Source organism: Trichoplusia ni, chromosome 6, assembly GCF_003590095.1.
Source record: "Trichoplusia ni isolate ovarian cell line Hi5 chromosome 6, tn1, whole genome shotgun sequence".
Taxonomy (NCBI): Eukaryota; Metazoa; Arthropoda; class Insecta; order Lepidoptera; family Noctuidae; genus Trichoplusia; species Trichoplusia ni.
In genome coordinates, this window is record NC_039483.1 from 8,230,312 (window position 1) to 8,245,961 (window position 15,650).

The 15,650-nt window shown below is 34.3% G+C and overlaps 1 protein-coding gene across 1 annotated transcript in view; it reads right to left on the reverse strand.

Annotated features, from left to right (window-relative positions):
- Positions 1–15,650, reverse strand: part of LOC113494798 — a 48,297-nt gene that overhangs the window by 9,586 nt on the left and 23,061 nt on the right. Inside the window, exon 2 of the mRNA XM_026873267.1 lies at positions 791–1,099. Coding sequence (XP_026729068.1) covers positions 791–1,099 — 309 coding nt within the window. The remainder of the gene's footprint in view (positions 1–790; positions 1,100–15,650) is intronic.

The window sequence follows — 15,650 nt, forward strand, 5'->3', positions numbered from 1 at the left end:
TTAATATGGATAGTGGCAACACGAATACGTCATAGATCTATGAAAATTAAAACTATCTAGCTATCACGGTTCATAAAATACCGCATCGTGACTGACAGCAGATCAGCAATCGCGTTCCGTTTTTACCCTTAGGGTGCCAACATTCGCGTATTCCATCAAATACCTCTAAAAAAATCGACTCCAAATAGTAAAAAACATCTTACAATAATTTCGGTAGACAATCTGTTACGGACGTCAATTTGACCGCTCTATCAGTACTCCACTTTTCCAAATTGTCCGCAAGACATTGCTCAGAGCATTGCACACTCGATCATCAGGTATTTTTATATAACGGTCCACGTAACCCATTGTATCTGATTACAAGTATCAAATTACTTTCCTATGATTATTAGCCTTATTACTTACATGCTGGTTGTCACAAGTGTTGCCTTATTTTGACATTGTTTTGTTATGAAGTTGTATGTAATCAAATTATGTAGATGATGATAGCTTAGTGTTTGTGCTGAGATGAAATTTGTAGCTTAGAAGATTGTTTTGGGCATAACCGGCTTTTGCATTAAATATTATACTATAAACTATTCTTCGAAGTTAAGAGCGATCGTTTAAAGTCAGTAAATGCCTGTGGAATATTTTGAAACTAGTTTTGAATTCAAAACTATCTAAACAGTCAACAGCAATACCACTATTATTATTACCATAAAGCAAGTCAAAGCTGCAAGTGTATACACTGCTCTAGAAGTATTTTTCATCTTGTTTTCAACGTTTATGAAATAAAGCTTTTGGTACTCACAGTATTCATCATATCCCACATGCCACTGAGCCGACTGGGATGGTACGTCATCTTCTTCACCAATCCCAACGCGTGGGTCTGCACCATCAGGAGGTCCACCTTCTTCATTAAGGTCCTCAGGTCGTAGTACTTTGCCAGGAGTTCAGGGTTCGCGGGCAAAGCCAGGAACAGGGGACCACCACCAGACGAGGTGATCGCAGATCGGGCTGCCTCAACCGTCTCCTGTACTTTGGTCTTGTTGAGCGATTTGTGAGCATCGTTGATCTCCAGACCTTGGACATGCTTCGATTTTAGAAGGGTGCGGAGATCCTGCGGAAGAAATATGTTTAAGTTAGACGTTGTTGTCAAAAATGTTCATTGTTATGCGTAAAGAAATAAGAAAAAAAGTTTATTTAGTTAGGAATTTTAATAATATCAGTTAGCAGGTAGTCGTGCTTTTCAGAAACCGAATAGTTGATATCGATTAAAAAGTTTTACACCATGTAAAACTTCGGGGACTATCGATATATCGTAGGTAAAACCAAAGTGAATGTCTAGAAGCAGTACCAGCCAGTTCAACGTTTGCATAATAGTCGAAACACCCTATTTAAATCGATTCAATTAAATTCTAATCGATACACAATCTAGGCTGGTTTGATCTCGTTCCCATTCTGCTACATATCCTGATAACAGCATAATATGCCAGCCTCGCATAAATCACATGCGCGCACGCATGGCTCAGATACTAAATTTTACTATTACAGTCCAATTAAATTGAACCTGTTTAATCTATGTGGAGGAAACGAACTATTAAAGTTTGTAGGTACTGCAACTTTTATGACGCAAAAATGGTTTATTTTTATGTCAAAGAGAGAGATCTAAATGAAACAGCGACTTATATTTTTAGATATGAAGTCTTAAGAAGAAAACAAAAGCTTTGAATCTAGGAAGATCATTTTAAACGTATGCACATTGTATCGCCTTTTAATGTTAAAGCATCGATTATTAAAATGAGCTTTTAAAATACGGGTAACAGCGCTGCATCGTTATAGGGTACCTAATTAAATCATAAGACATGGTACTTTAAAGAGCCATATTTGCATCATAATAAAATTAAAGTAAGAACATAATTTTGCCAAAAACTAAAGAGGTTTTACAAGATTGGAAACCCATTAAGAAATTATTAAATTGCTCCGGTGTCACCGGTGACACATGAGATAAATGCCCTTGAGAGATAAATCCGACGATTTTTCAGTAATGGACAGTTCATTTAAAAAGTAATTCTTACGAAATTACGTTTTGGATTAATATGAAAACAGGACAGAAGGGCAGGTACTAGTAATATATAGAGTTAAAGCAAATCTTTTCTGGTTGGGGGAAAGAGACGGCGCTATTCACTGCAGGTAGCGATGTCTCGCTTCCATGACGGCGGCAAACTTGACATGAGACCCCATGGTAAGTGGGGTACTTTTGCTCTTTATCATTTTACAAAAGTGAGAATATAAACGTCAGAACGTCCTTATGTTTATCGTATTCAAATTAAGTTATGAGTGTATCAATAACCAATTGTTTTTAATAGCTGCCGAACTTGGTGCAGAGGAAAGATTTTATCAGATTTTTATATTAATGCGGTATGGCTGATATGGTATCGGTATGAAAAAAAAACGAATTATTGTACAAAGATTAAGTTTATAAAAGACTGACAATGTTGGTAAGGCAATAAAAAAAAACAGACTAGACAATACGAAAGATAGCACTTTACCGCTTTTCATCAACGCGATATTTCGATTACAATCAATCTAGCTTGTTGGCTTTGAACGTAATTCTCTAAATTCCGAATTTTGGGAAAGATAGATAAAAATAATACTGTTTATTTGAATGAACAGTATTTCGAAATAGCATAATAAAACCTCATTAAAACAACACTAGTTACAGTAATCATGAGTCACATTTTATTGTCACGTGCGCCGTAACTCGGGAGTGTTACAGTATCAAGTATCGTGACGTCTGTGTCTGTGTCATACTCAACTACAAATTTTTATGGGAGTTAACTGTGGGGAGATACATGTTTATTAGCCAAATGCTCGAGAAATATTTAAATTCGTCGTGTATGTTTCCGTAAGTACAATTACTTACACTCTAATGTGTAATAAAGGGCTAAAGGCCGGTTTTGGACTTGGAAAAAAGCTGCAAGAAGGTTGGGCAATAAAAGATCAAGAAGCAGTAATAGAAATCTATTACCAAAAAAAAAATCTAATCACGTAAAAAAAAAATTGACGACGGGAAATAAGCTTTAAAGCCTATTAAGGCACTACACGAAAATGTGCCCAGAATTCGTAATGTTTGCAAACAAAATGTTTATTTATTGGCGACATGAGTCAGATCACAAAAAAAACGCGGTTGATACATTTAGGGCAATGTCGCAAGCTGAGTCGGCGGCGTGTCACGGCTTATCAGACACCACATGACCAATTTAATACCTGTTTTGTACCGTCAGCAACAAAAATACTCTCCAATAAACATTATTATAGATATTTTTTTTCGAAATCCTATTATATTTTATATATTTTCTGGGTTGAGAACAATCTACATGTAAGTATAGTTTTGTGGAAAAGTGATTTTTCAATTTATTTAAATAATGTATGTTTTATTTGTTGTCTGTACCTTGTGTACGTGCGCGATCGTGACTGATATTAATGTAAGTGTCAGATTTATATGATAAGTAATTATTTTGTTTCTGTCACAGTTGGCTTTCATTTCTTAAACCTTTGGATTTCTTTATTTGTTTTTTGAAGTAACCGCATTAATGGCATTAATGTCACAAAATTATGAATGTGTTGACTTTACTCTATGTCCTAGTGCTAGTCCAATACAAAAGAATGAGCTTAAAATCTTCTGAAATACCTAATGTAAGTTATTTCTAGTAATTTTTAAATTCATAGATAAACCTTATCTATTTTCCTTGTATGTAAATTCAAGATATCACACCTAAATCTATACTCTATACTAATATATAAAGCTAGAGAGTTTGTTTGCTTGTTTGTTTGTTTGAACGCGCTAATCTCAGAAACTACTGGTTCAAATTGTTTTTTTTGTGTTGAATAGACCTTTCATCGAGAAAGGTATTAGGTAATAGGAGCGAAGATACAATGGAAAATGTGGAAAAAACAGGGAAAGTTACTCATCTTCGAAGGCTTCCGTTCAAAAATTCCTAACTTAAGTATATCTTCTAACCACGCGGACGAAGTCGCGAGCAACAGCTAGTTTATGTAATAAAACGGGTTCACCAAATTATACACTCGTCCTATTAATCTGGACTAAAGATTTAAAAGCCCATCTAGTTTAATTAACCAGCAACTAATAAACAGTAAATCACGACACGCGCATACAAATTGCTGCAACACTTAATATAAACTGTATCGGTGTCGTATGCATACATTACTCTACTTAAACTAAAGGGGTCCTACTATCAAAACTTTGTAGATGTTAAAGAGAGATGCCGCTCTACACCGTTTGCGCGCATTCTCGCTTGCACCGCTGCGAGTTTAAAAATCGATCTTGGTAATAGGACCCCAGTTTTATTTAAATACAGACTGTTTCAAATTGCACAATTAGCAAGTGTCAAGTCTGCCGAGCCCAACCAATCTCCAGTGATGGATAGGACGTGTGAACTGAGATTATGAGACCGTGTCTGTCTGTCTGCCTTTCCATTCTATACTATCTAGATTCTAGTAGATCGGTTCCGTTGATTGATTGTCAGACATTTCGAAGGGATATAGGATGTGGTGAAATATTGCATGTGGACGATGACGTAATTGATTAGGCTAGTTCTTAATTAGGTTTATGTTTTGAAGCTCTACATATGTTGTGTAATATACTTTATATTTGCCGAATATTAAATAATCAATCGTCTTTAAATCGACTCTGCACGTTTAGTCCCGGAATTGGTTTTATACTGTTTTTTATTTCTATTGATGAGCATTTTTTATTGACATTAACAAGTTTATATGTCACTTAGCTAGAGGTATGAGGGCTGACATCCCGAAACCCCGACGATCTCCCATCATATTCAATCATTTATTTTTAATTTCTGAAAGGCTATTTACAATAAAATCGAAGCATGCTCTACTACTCTGGCGTCTCTGGCTAAGCAGGCTCTTTTAAATATATGTTTGTACACAGTCCTAAACTTGCCTTGTGTACAAAGCTTCATAAAAGTCAAAGCTACATACATATTAAACGATACGGTTCATTCAGGTCAGTTCAGTTGTAAGGCCGGCCCTAATTCGGCTAACTAAAACAAATAGCGAAACTAAACGACCTTCTGAGCTTGCAGCTGTTTTTTTCTAAATAAAATTATACAGAAGATGTTAAACGAGATTGTGATTTAATAGAACCCTCTTGAATTACATTGAAAAGACAATGACGCTTTTAAAGAACTACAAAACTTGCGTACTTGCATACATTTTATAAGAAAGAATGAGGTATTCTAGACTTTCAGCATCTAGTTGTAGACGAAGCGAGGTGCTTCGTCTAACCATGGTCGAAAAAGAGGGATTCCGCACATGCTACAAGACAAAGATGTAAGTTCTTTACACGAGGCATTAATTATACGAGACTTGTCAAGTTGTCAACAACATTCTTATGTTTCGACGATTCCCGATCTAAGGAATTAAATTCTTATGTCACATGTGGTTTCGCAAACATTCTAGTGAAATGCGTTAAGACTCAGGCCCAGTACGAGCTTTCGTGGATCATAAAACGGGGATTGAACCTGCGACACGTCGCGCTCAGTGGTTTTGATCATTCGTCTATTCGTGCATTTTGAACATTATCTCGTAAGTTCTATCCGGTCTCTAATTTAAGTATTATAATATTGGGATATCCGTTTATTTTTAATTATGGGTGTAGGCAGGATATTATTGTTAAGATTAATTATTAAAAGTAAATGTTATAAGCTAAGTAATTATAAAGCCATAAATACTCAAGTGGAATGGATTCTCTTATAAATCTTGGATATTCAATACTCGTCCTTTCTTAGCTTTTTATTTTACCGTTTATATTCATTGTTTCAATTAAATAGGTAATTTGAGGTTAAAGTGAAAATAAAAAGTACTTAATTTTCATATTACGTAAAAAAAAGCAAATAAGTTCTTTTTTTCTCATGAGCATTGTCATACGCATAATAAATACAGTCTTAAACCACAGAACACAATGAAAACTCTTTCTTATAATTACGAAGTAGATTACTAGTAATAAGAAAAACTGCTTACTATAATAGCCAACATTGGACCCCTTAATTACCTTACCTACTCAACAATAGACGATCGTACACAAGCAAATGACCTGCAAATATCTCAAGGCAGCCCTTGAGCCCAATAGTAACGCCTACTTCGCGTTCCATTGCGTATTTATTTACTTACATGTCATCAAATACCCGAACAAATGCAGCCTTGTATAACGCCCATTGTTTTTCCGTTGTTTTGTCTTTACCAGGTATACACGGATGTTAGTGACATCACAATACGATTGATGATTTTATTTGAGTTTTTTTCGTGTATATGGGAACTGGTTAACGAGCTTTGCTAAAATGATGACGCGCAGATAATGTCCTGTTTTTTTCTGATTGATTAATGTTTATTTTTCTAATCTAGCTGTTTACTGAGCAACATTTTTGAAAGCTCAATCCTCCGGTTCTCGGTGGACAGGCGGCACCATGTTCTAAAAGGCGAATACTATTTTTTTGTTTCCTTCCTTCGATTTTTCCACCCAGTCCGGTATTGCTTCTTCTATCATTTGTTGTGGTTATTCTAAGGCATTTTAGACAAACGGTGAAAGAAAACAACTTAAGAAAAAAGGATTTCAAGTTGGAATCTAAAATCGCAAACCGGCGATAAGCTGGCGTGGAGATCAAACCTTCCGTATACAAAAAGAGGCCTGTGCCCAGCAGTGGGACGTATGTAAGCTGGTATTATTATTATTAAATACGGAAGAACAAGCCATTAAACTTGTCACTATACAAACTTAACTTATCCTCCTTAAAGACAGACTACTGCTTGACAAGGTGAGACAGATCTCTCGGTAATAAAACTAGACAAACGAAATGATGTCATAAACTCATACAATTGTGTTACAAATGTATACTTATGTCATTATTGTCATTAGTTACATTATACGGTGGTCAAGACATTGTATTGATGTCAGAATCATTTTTGAATATCATTTACTGAGCAGCTGTTTTTTGTTTTTCGAATCGTTACTGAAATCGTTTTTAGGTGTGACTTTGTACATACTTTCAAGGTGTAAGCCGCTACTATATATGTCAAAATATGTCTTCGCAGCGCCTGCTGTTCTATAACAATTCAAAGCACAGGCAATTGCCTTGACAAGAGCGATATATATAAGTATTTAGAGGCATTTTTAATTAACTCATTATAAATATACGTTCATTAAACTGTTTCATATAAACAAAACACCTTTAAATTGTTCATAATCGTCAAGTTTATGACTTAACGATTACTTCAATGTACAAGAAAATTAAATCGATTTAAATGATTTTACGACTATAATATAAAATAATTAATGTAGACATAAATTTCGCACCGACATAGATCTATACGTAATTAAAATAAAAAAATACCAATTACATAACATTACAGAACTTGATCAAGGTCAAACCAACACCTAAATAACAGTCTTGGCCATCTTTATTTATTGCAAATTGAATACAGCCTAATATTTCACAACTACTTAATCAAAATGGCGATCGGTGTTGCTATATAGATCATTGACAAATTAATCTGGCCTAAAACTCGTTGATCAATCATGGCTCACCAGTTGACATTATATTTAATAGTTGTCTATATGTAAATGTCATAATATGATGTGTAACACTTTGGCAGGTGTTTAATTGCAGTAATCAATTAGGAAAGTCAAGTCTGGCTAGGAACTAGGTGGTTAATGAGCTGATTTAAGTTTAGCTGGCAACGGTCATTTCTTGATTGGGTTTACCTATGGCTCACTCAATTTAAACTCGTAGCTAAGTTATAGCTGCACTAATTGAACAATCACAGGTTAAGCTCCACTTGGAACGATCGATTGGTGACAATCTATGTCATAACTAGTTCTTTCAAGTTTCGGAAGGTATGTTGAATTTTGGGCCCGGCTGTTATTATGAACATCTTTGAAAGTCGTTACGGATAAAGAAGTGGGAAAGTCTGACAACCAGTCTGACTATCGTGTTGCCCAGGTAACTGGTTTGAGGAGTTCACATAGGCAGTCCTTAATTATAAACAAACTTAGCTGCATCAGGTTAGTCTGAAAGCCGACTCCTACCTAGGATAAGTCTAGGCTGGTGATGAGGAGACTTTTTCTATTATTATGTAGGTAATCGTATACATAATAGTGAAGATACTTTGAAAGTAAAAAAAAGCTTTTCTTTTAAAAAGAAAAGATTTTTATTGATAATATGTAAATTTTGAATTGTCTATCGAGAATTTTATGAGGTTTAATGACGGTAACTATAGAATTAGTCCTCTTGTTAGGCAAAAATATAACATGCATGTAGGTACATTAAAATTATCACTAATGTTTTTCGCACCAGCTTGTAACCTAACCCAATTACAACCCAAAACAATGCCACTGAAATCGCTACTAATTTGTTATTACCTCTATTAAGTAACTGTAAAGGGTTGCGCCGTACATAAAACAAACATATTATAAACCTTATTGTCACCACAATAAGAGCGATAGTGAATTCTGTGTATAATTTATGTGCATATTGACATTAAGTGCGCATAGTTCTCAGTGTATCATTATCATGTGCAAGATTTAAGGCGTAGCGTTACGGTTGATTGAGCTTTAAACTTAATTAATTTTATTAAGGCTATTTGAATTTGCATTTGCATATATTTTGTGCGTATGTCATGGGCAATGATCTATGTGAGTTTCTTTGTCCATAGGAGCTTAAACGATTTACACTTAGGATTAATTACAAGATTGTATTATTTAATGGTTTTGTGTAAATTAAGTTAGGGTTTTTAGTAGTGTTAATATCCCAAAATTTTGCCTTGACATTCCTGTTAAGGATTTAATTAGGACTACATATTATTTGATGTATGTAAAATATCCATTTTGCTTTTTTTTTCGCCTTTGCCTTGTAAATGCATCAACAGTGTAAACCCCAGTAGAATTTACCTTTTTTCCATTGTTGGATTTTTTTTTTATCATTTTACTATTTTACGCTGTTCTTGCATAAACATAATATTTGTAAAAATTATATTGTATACATTTACTTTTAAAAAGAGTAACTTATGGAGTTTCTTGCCGGTTCTTCTCCATAAGAGTGACACTTGGGAACCGCGCAACTAGAGCCATCACCTTAACGTTTTGAAAGTGCCTGAAAAACGGCCTACTTGAAATAAAAACTTTGATTTTGATTTTTTGATTCAAAGGGAAACAATTGAATCATTTAACTAATGCTATCAGTCTACAGAGACATGAGAAGTTATTTAATGAAGCATTTTTGCCTATAAAAACGAAAGCTCTTGATACTGTCATAAATATGTTTGATAGTTGACCGATTTTTTCATTGCAGTTTCATCGCATGCCCGACTCACTCTTGACCTTTTTTATACCGGCATCTAAATCCGTACACGGAAAATTAGTGATCAAAAATTTTATTATTACCAAATTTAGCTTAGTTCTCTATATGTATATCTTCATAGCTTGCTCTAGTTATTAATCATAGATATAAATATCAGCCATACTTATATGGAAGCTCGCCATTAAATCAGTCTAGTTAAATCATTACTTTAATTATTATGTATATCAACGATTGCTGTGATTACTTCCTGTAAAGACAACTTCAAATTACATGGAATGTTACATTTACGATACACAACATAAATAAGCTATCATTGGCTCTACATTTTAATTAAGATGTTAATAGAATGGACCGGCAAACAGCCATGGTATTATCAGATGCAGAAAGCCAAATTTTATACGTTTTATACTTGAAATAGTACTAAATAAAAAGGCAATTTTGCTGGTAAGATGATATAAACTTAAGAAGCTTCCTTCTAGAGTACTTTCTAGCTTCAAGTTTTAATTGTATGAGTCTGTGTTTTGTTATAAACTTATACCAGTCTAATTTTCACTGTTGTGAACACACCCCTTTCCATATAAGGAAGGTTCAAGCATTGTTCACTACACTAGATTTCTGGAGATTGGAGATTTCAGATTCCAATATTTGTAAAACGAAGTATGGAAAATTTCTGACGATCAATATTATTTTTTCAGAATTTTCTTAAAGAACATTCGTTTTCGACACAGAAACAGTATTTACAATAAAACCTTAGTTTTTTAAGATACGTTATATAATAAAACACAATAAGTCCAAGACTCCAAGTTCCACAACATAGTCTACATACGAAAGGGCACTTGTTCAGGGCGGGGTCGCTATTACGTATTGTGCTCGGCATAAAACCTTTTGATTTATGCTCGTATGAATATGCATTGTCGTAATATATGGGCTCTTGCGGTACTGAGATAAATTCTAGATATTTAGGTCTTTATTATACTAATGTTATGTTGCGTATTATTATGTTTACAGGTAAGACTATGTTAAGTAATGATTAGAGGGTGTTTTGTAAATGTTGTTTATAGCAATAAACTTTATTATACTAATATTGAGTTATGTACAGCCAAAAGTAGATAATAGATAGAAGTGAATATTGCTTTATTTTTTGCTATATTTATCAATGTTTTCTGGTGATCTGCTTGAGAGAAAAATTAAAATTATAGAGCCAAATTGAATTTAAAAATAACAGTCTACCTTTGGGTGCTGCAATAATCATTTCAGGTCAATGAAAGTATTAAACGAAATATGTGATAATTAACGTCACTGCGCCACGGTGCACTCATTACAAAATAAGTATACAGTAGATAAATAATTAGAAATTGATTTATATAAGTCAGATTTCGCCATACAATAAACCGCACCCAAAACACTTCTAATATACGTTATCCATATTATGACTTAACCTCGTTACCAAGGAAACCAAGTACAGGTAAATAAAACAAATCACAAATAAGTAGACCAGATATCCTCGAATAAAGTAGACCACACAGAATCGAATAAAATAACAAGTTACATTCAAATAGGTATGTCAAAAATAACGTGGGCATGAGTCAATTTGTATCTAGAGTACTTGTATGAACACTCGAAATGGCGGCCATTTTGCAACACCATATATCGACGCATTTGCGTCCTACGGGCTTCATATCGATAATCCATATTATACGATCTTGCTCAACTCTAGTGTCGATAAATTGTGAGATTTATCGATACTTATTTATTGCTGTGTCTGTCGGCGCGATCAATGAAGCAAATTGGACTTTGTATGAATCGAGATATAAAATATAAGTTATATCATGAAGTTAAATATTATGGTGTTAGATTTTTTTTGTATATCGCTTGAAACAGAAAATCCATTTACTGATTCAACGATTTGAAATATTTACGATTAACTCGTTGTTGGTGGCTAATTTACTTGATCGTAGTTACTCAAACAAAATTTCAGCAATAACGAAGTAAGAAATAAATAAAATGAGTTGAAACTTTTAAAAAGCTTACATCATAATTGCCCAATATTTTGCACCTGCTAACCATATGGTTACAAATCAATCCAATTAATCCTAGCCACCGGATGTACGCACAAATTTAAAACGACTATAACAGGATAATAAAAAATAATTGTCGATTTACAACGCAAATGGTAAAAGCAATAAGTTAAATGATAAAATCTCAGCTTAGGCTCCATAGACCGGGATAAATGGAAGATGGAGGGGGGGACAATTGCCTTGCAGTGGGACACTACTGGCTTATTATATTTTAAGCACATTAAAAAAAACAAAAGACTGCAGATCAACATTTACTTTGGATTGATCAGGTCTGCTCTCCCTTAAAGGAATATTGGATGTAGTATCTCATTGATGCTCATCCCATTTTAGCTTAAAACCCTCAAGAAATCCTCTGCATATTGGACTTGTGTACCCATATAAGCATATTAAGGAACCGGGTTTCTCCCCTAAGTTACACGAGAACTAAAAAGTGTACAGACAATAATAATAATTTAAATACTACACATAAAACATCGAAAAAGTTAATTACGAAAGGTCGGCCCGCAAAAGGCCCTCAATTGAACTAGATAAACAGACGCGTCAATGTCAATCGTGACCGGTTAATAAGCCAAGCCTTTCACAGATCCTTGCATTAAATTTAGCTTATCTTACACATGATTAGCATAAACTTTAATATATGGTTTGAAGCAATTAATCTATATAATATTATATCTAAATATCAGTGTACGTTATTGAAAAATTTTGCGGTTTACGGCAATGCAATTATGGTAAATGTTTTGGTCGTCTATTAATCTGTCAGTAGGTTGTGTGTTTAGGTTTATGGATGTAATAATGTGTGGCTGGCTGTGTTGACGGCTTATTTGCCTGCGTCTGAAGAATTAATTATAGACAGGCCATCAGACACGATGCTAGCGAACACCTCCATTTGGAGATGCGCAGTGTGATACCGATTAAGGCTTCTCTATATAAATCAATTGTATGCCTTTAAGGCGGGTCATAGCTATGTACAATATTGCCTAAGTGCCACAATAGATAATATTTGTATTTAATTATACCTATGTTTAAAAAATATATTTTTTATAATTCAATTTAGAGCTAGCAATTTAAATACTTGCTCATTTGTTGTGTAAGAAATTGAAATTAATTAAGTAGAGATTCGATTTTTAGATGTTCAACCGTTCAATAAGGTCACAAGCACACAAGTTATCCACTTACAACACCGTGAACCTAACATTTTATATTACAAGTCAAAAGGTTCTGCTCTAACTATTTGAATAATACTAAGTTGTACAAGCGAAACTATTAACATATCCAATAAACAAGAATAATAATAAATTCAACGTGTTTTAGAGGTATTGCACCAGCTCAGGATCTCTAGCTACGTAAATGTTATTTAAGTAATAAGTCAATAAATAGCGCTCAAAAGATTAGTAATGACTTTGTTTTGATAAGACACGTGACTTGATCTGTCATCTTCATACATTTGAGAGTTTCAATTGCCGTTAACGATTCTACAAATGTGTCTTGACTAGAGGGCCGGGGTTATTACTGGCTACTGGCTACTGGCTAAGCTACAACTGCACAACTGATCCAGTGACCATTTATGTCATAACGAGTTCCTCAGTATAGTGGTTTCTTAGGTTTAGATAGAGAGATTGAAATAAAACTACTTTTACCGTTTTTTTTTGTTATTTATAAATCTTTGGCAGTGTCGTTACGGGTAATCAGAAGCTAGAAAGTCTGACAACCAGTCTTACCAAGCGGTATCGCGTTGCTCAGGTAACTGGGCTGAGGAGGTCATACATTCAGTTGCTCTTTGTATAACACTGTACTCAGCTGAAACCAATTAGACTGTAAGCCGACCACAACATAGTTGGGAAAAGACCAGGATCATGAAACAAGAATGCTTATTACACTGAACCTAGCTTCATATCAACAAATTCAACATATTTCAAGAGGTAAAATCAAAGCTTTTAAGTCAGTTAAAGCAAAACCACTTAATGCGAGAATGGTGATTTGATAAATGTATATTAATAACACTTGTGTATAAATCATAACATGTAAATGATTTGCATTTGTATCTCACACACCAGTAGCTAATGCGTGGCCTTTTATTTCGATCGTGAGTTTATTGGTGTCTAGACATAAATGCATCAATTAAATGTATGTTAAAGTAGGTTCCTTTATTAATCACGTTTCAGAATGAGTTTTGTAATAGTCTTTAAGTAATAAATAAAGTCGCTAAAGTAATAGAAGTGCATGACTTCTTCCTTTTTTTTACTTTTCTAAAATAATAACAACGTGCCCAACAGGATCCATATTATCTCTGATTTGTTATTTTTTACTACCATCTCTGTAACATATGGAATGCAATAAATTGTTGAATATTGTGTAATATTAACCGGTTCTTGAAGCTTTTCTCACTTAATAAATAGATAAAGACAAGAAAATACACTCCGGTGTCGATCTTCACTCTAAAGGCTGGCTAAATAGACTTTTCTAAGGAAACAGGCAATAAAAGTCGGCCATTAGGTATCTAGCAGTTCTAGAAAAACTGTTACGTATGCGGGTGTCTGGTCATGTAACATAACAATACTCTTTCGTTTTCTTTTTAAAACAAAAGTCTTGTAATGTCATACTTTACAAAATCTTTGTCAGTTGTCAGGTTAAATGACATAATAGAGGTATTGTTCGCAGTTGCACTTGAGCAGAATCTATATAATGCGGAATCTTTTAATGCTTGCAGAACCTTAAAAGTTAGTTTCAGTGGACACAGCTGGGCATTAATCGTCCTAAATATTGAAAAATCATCTCATTTAGGTCGTCTTTTCATGATACTATTTATTCGGTCAATTTTCAATGATAACCGAAGAAACGTTGCCCTTTAATCCTGAAATTATACTGTTTCTGTGAATAGCTCTCTGTAAGCTTATGAATACAAACGCAAAAATTTAAATAAATGAAAGAGCATAGAACATAATTCTACAATTCATATTTGTAACATAGTATTCAGCTAGATTTAGCGTCGTTGCCAAGTGCATCGTCCCCCAGTGACATGATGCTTTGCAATCAAGTTTAAAGATACGCTTGAATATTTGAGGAATTCTAATAAAACCTTATAAGGTCCTAGAGGAAAATCTCGTGGGAAAATTCACGGAATTATTCGCAAAACTCCACTGAGGACAAGGTTCTCATATTATCCTGTATCCTTCGGTGGATACCGAAACGTCACTCAGTTTTAATTCGGCAAGTTTACTGTGCAAGTAATTTTTCTACAAATGAACGTTAATAGATAACACTCGAATGCATGAAGATTTCGGGTCAAAGTCAAGTTACTCATCGAAATGTAATGTCATCTCCATGCATTTCAGAGTAATTTGTTGACGAGGTTACATTTTAAACACCCACTTTGCATTGGGTTCTAAATTTCACGTTTCAAACACTGATCAGTAAAAGCAAAGCTTGTCAATATTTCGGCCTCGATACGCAAATATTCTAAGCCTAATCCAAAGTGGCTATACCACTTACCGACAAGTATTTTGTTGCAAAACTTAATGAGTACATGATTCTAAATCTGCAAATCACGCGAACAATGACATGACATAATAAAAGTTGTCGCCGCGCGCATTCCAAAGTCAAAAGCTGCGATAGCTGTCAAAATTGACATCAGCCAATAACAATTGGGTGGCCTTGACCTACCCTGTCATGCCAAGGTCACGAACGTAATAGATGAATGATTCTTTCTGACGTTTACGAATGAATGGTGAATGAGATTAGAGTTCAATCAGATGATAAGCGTTACAAGCGGATTGTTATTCGATATTTAATTATGACGAAATATCATTACGGTTTTAAATACTTACTACGTGTTTTGCGTTCTAGATTTGATGACATAACTATGAAATATAGCATTTTGTCAATGACATTTTTGGTCCTTTTACTTAAACTCACAGAGGTGCAAAATAATTTTCATTGGCATGTAAGAGACGAAATATGAAATTATCCCTTCGGTCTGATGATTGTATTTTTAAATAAATTATAAGACCCCTGTATGGGTACGAATTCAAAAGTTGTCAGTATGTAGTAATACCTTAACACGCAGCTTCGTTAATTGATATTGTCGAAACACTTGTCATAATTAATGAGTGCCCAAACGAGTCAGTAACTGGCTCAAGTCGGTGGGCGACTCGGGAGCTGGCGAGTGATGGCGCCACGACATTGACTAGTCAAGTAGAAC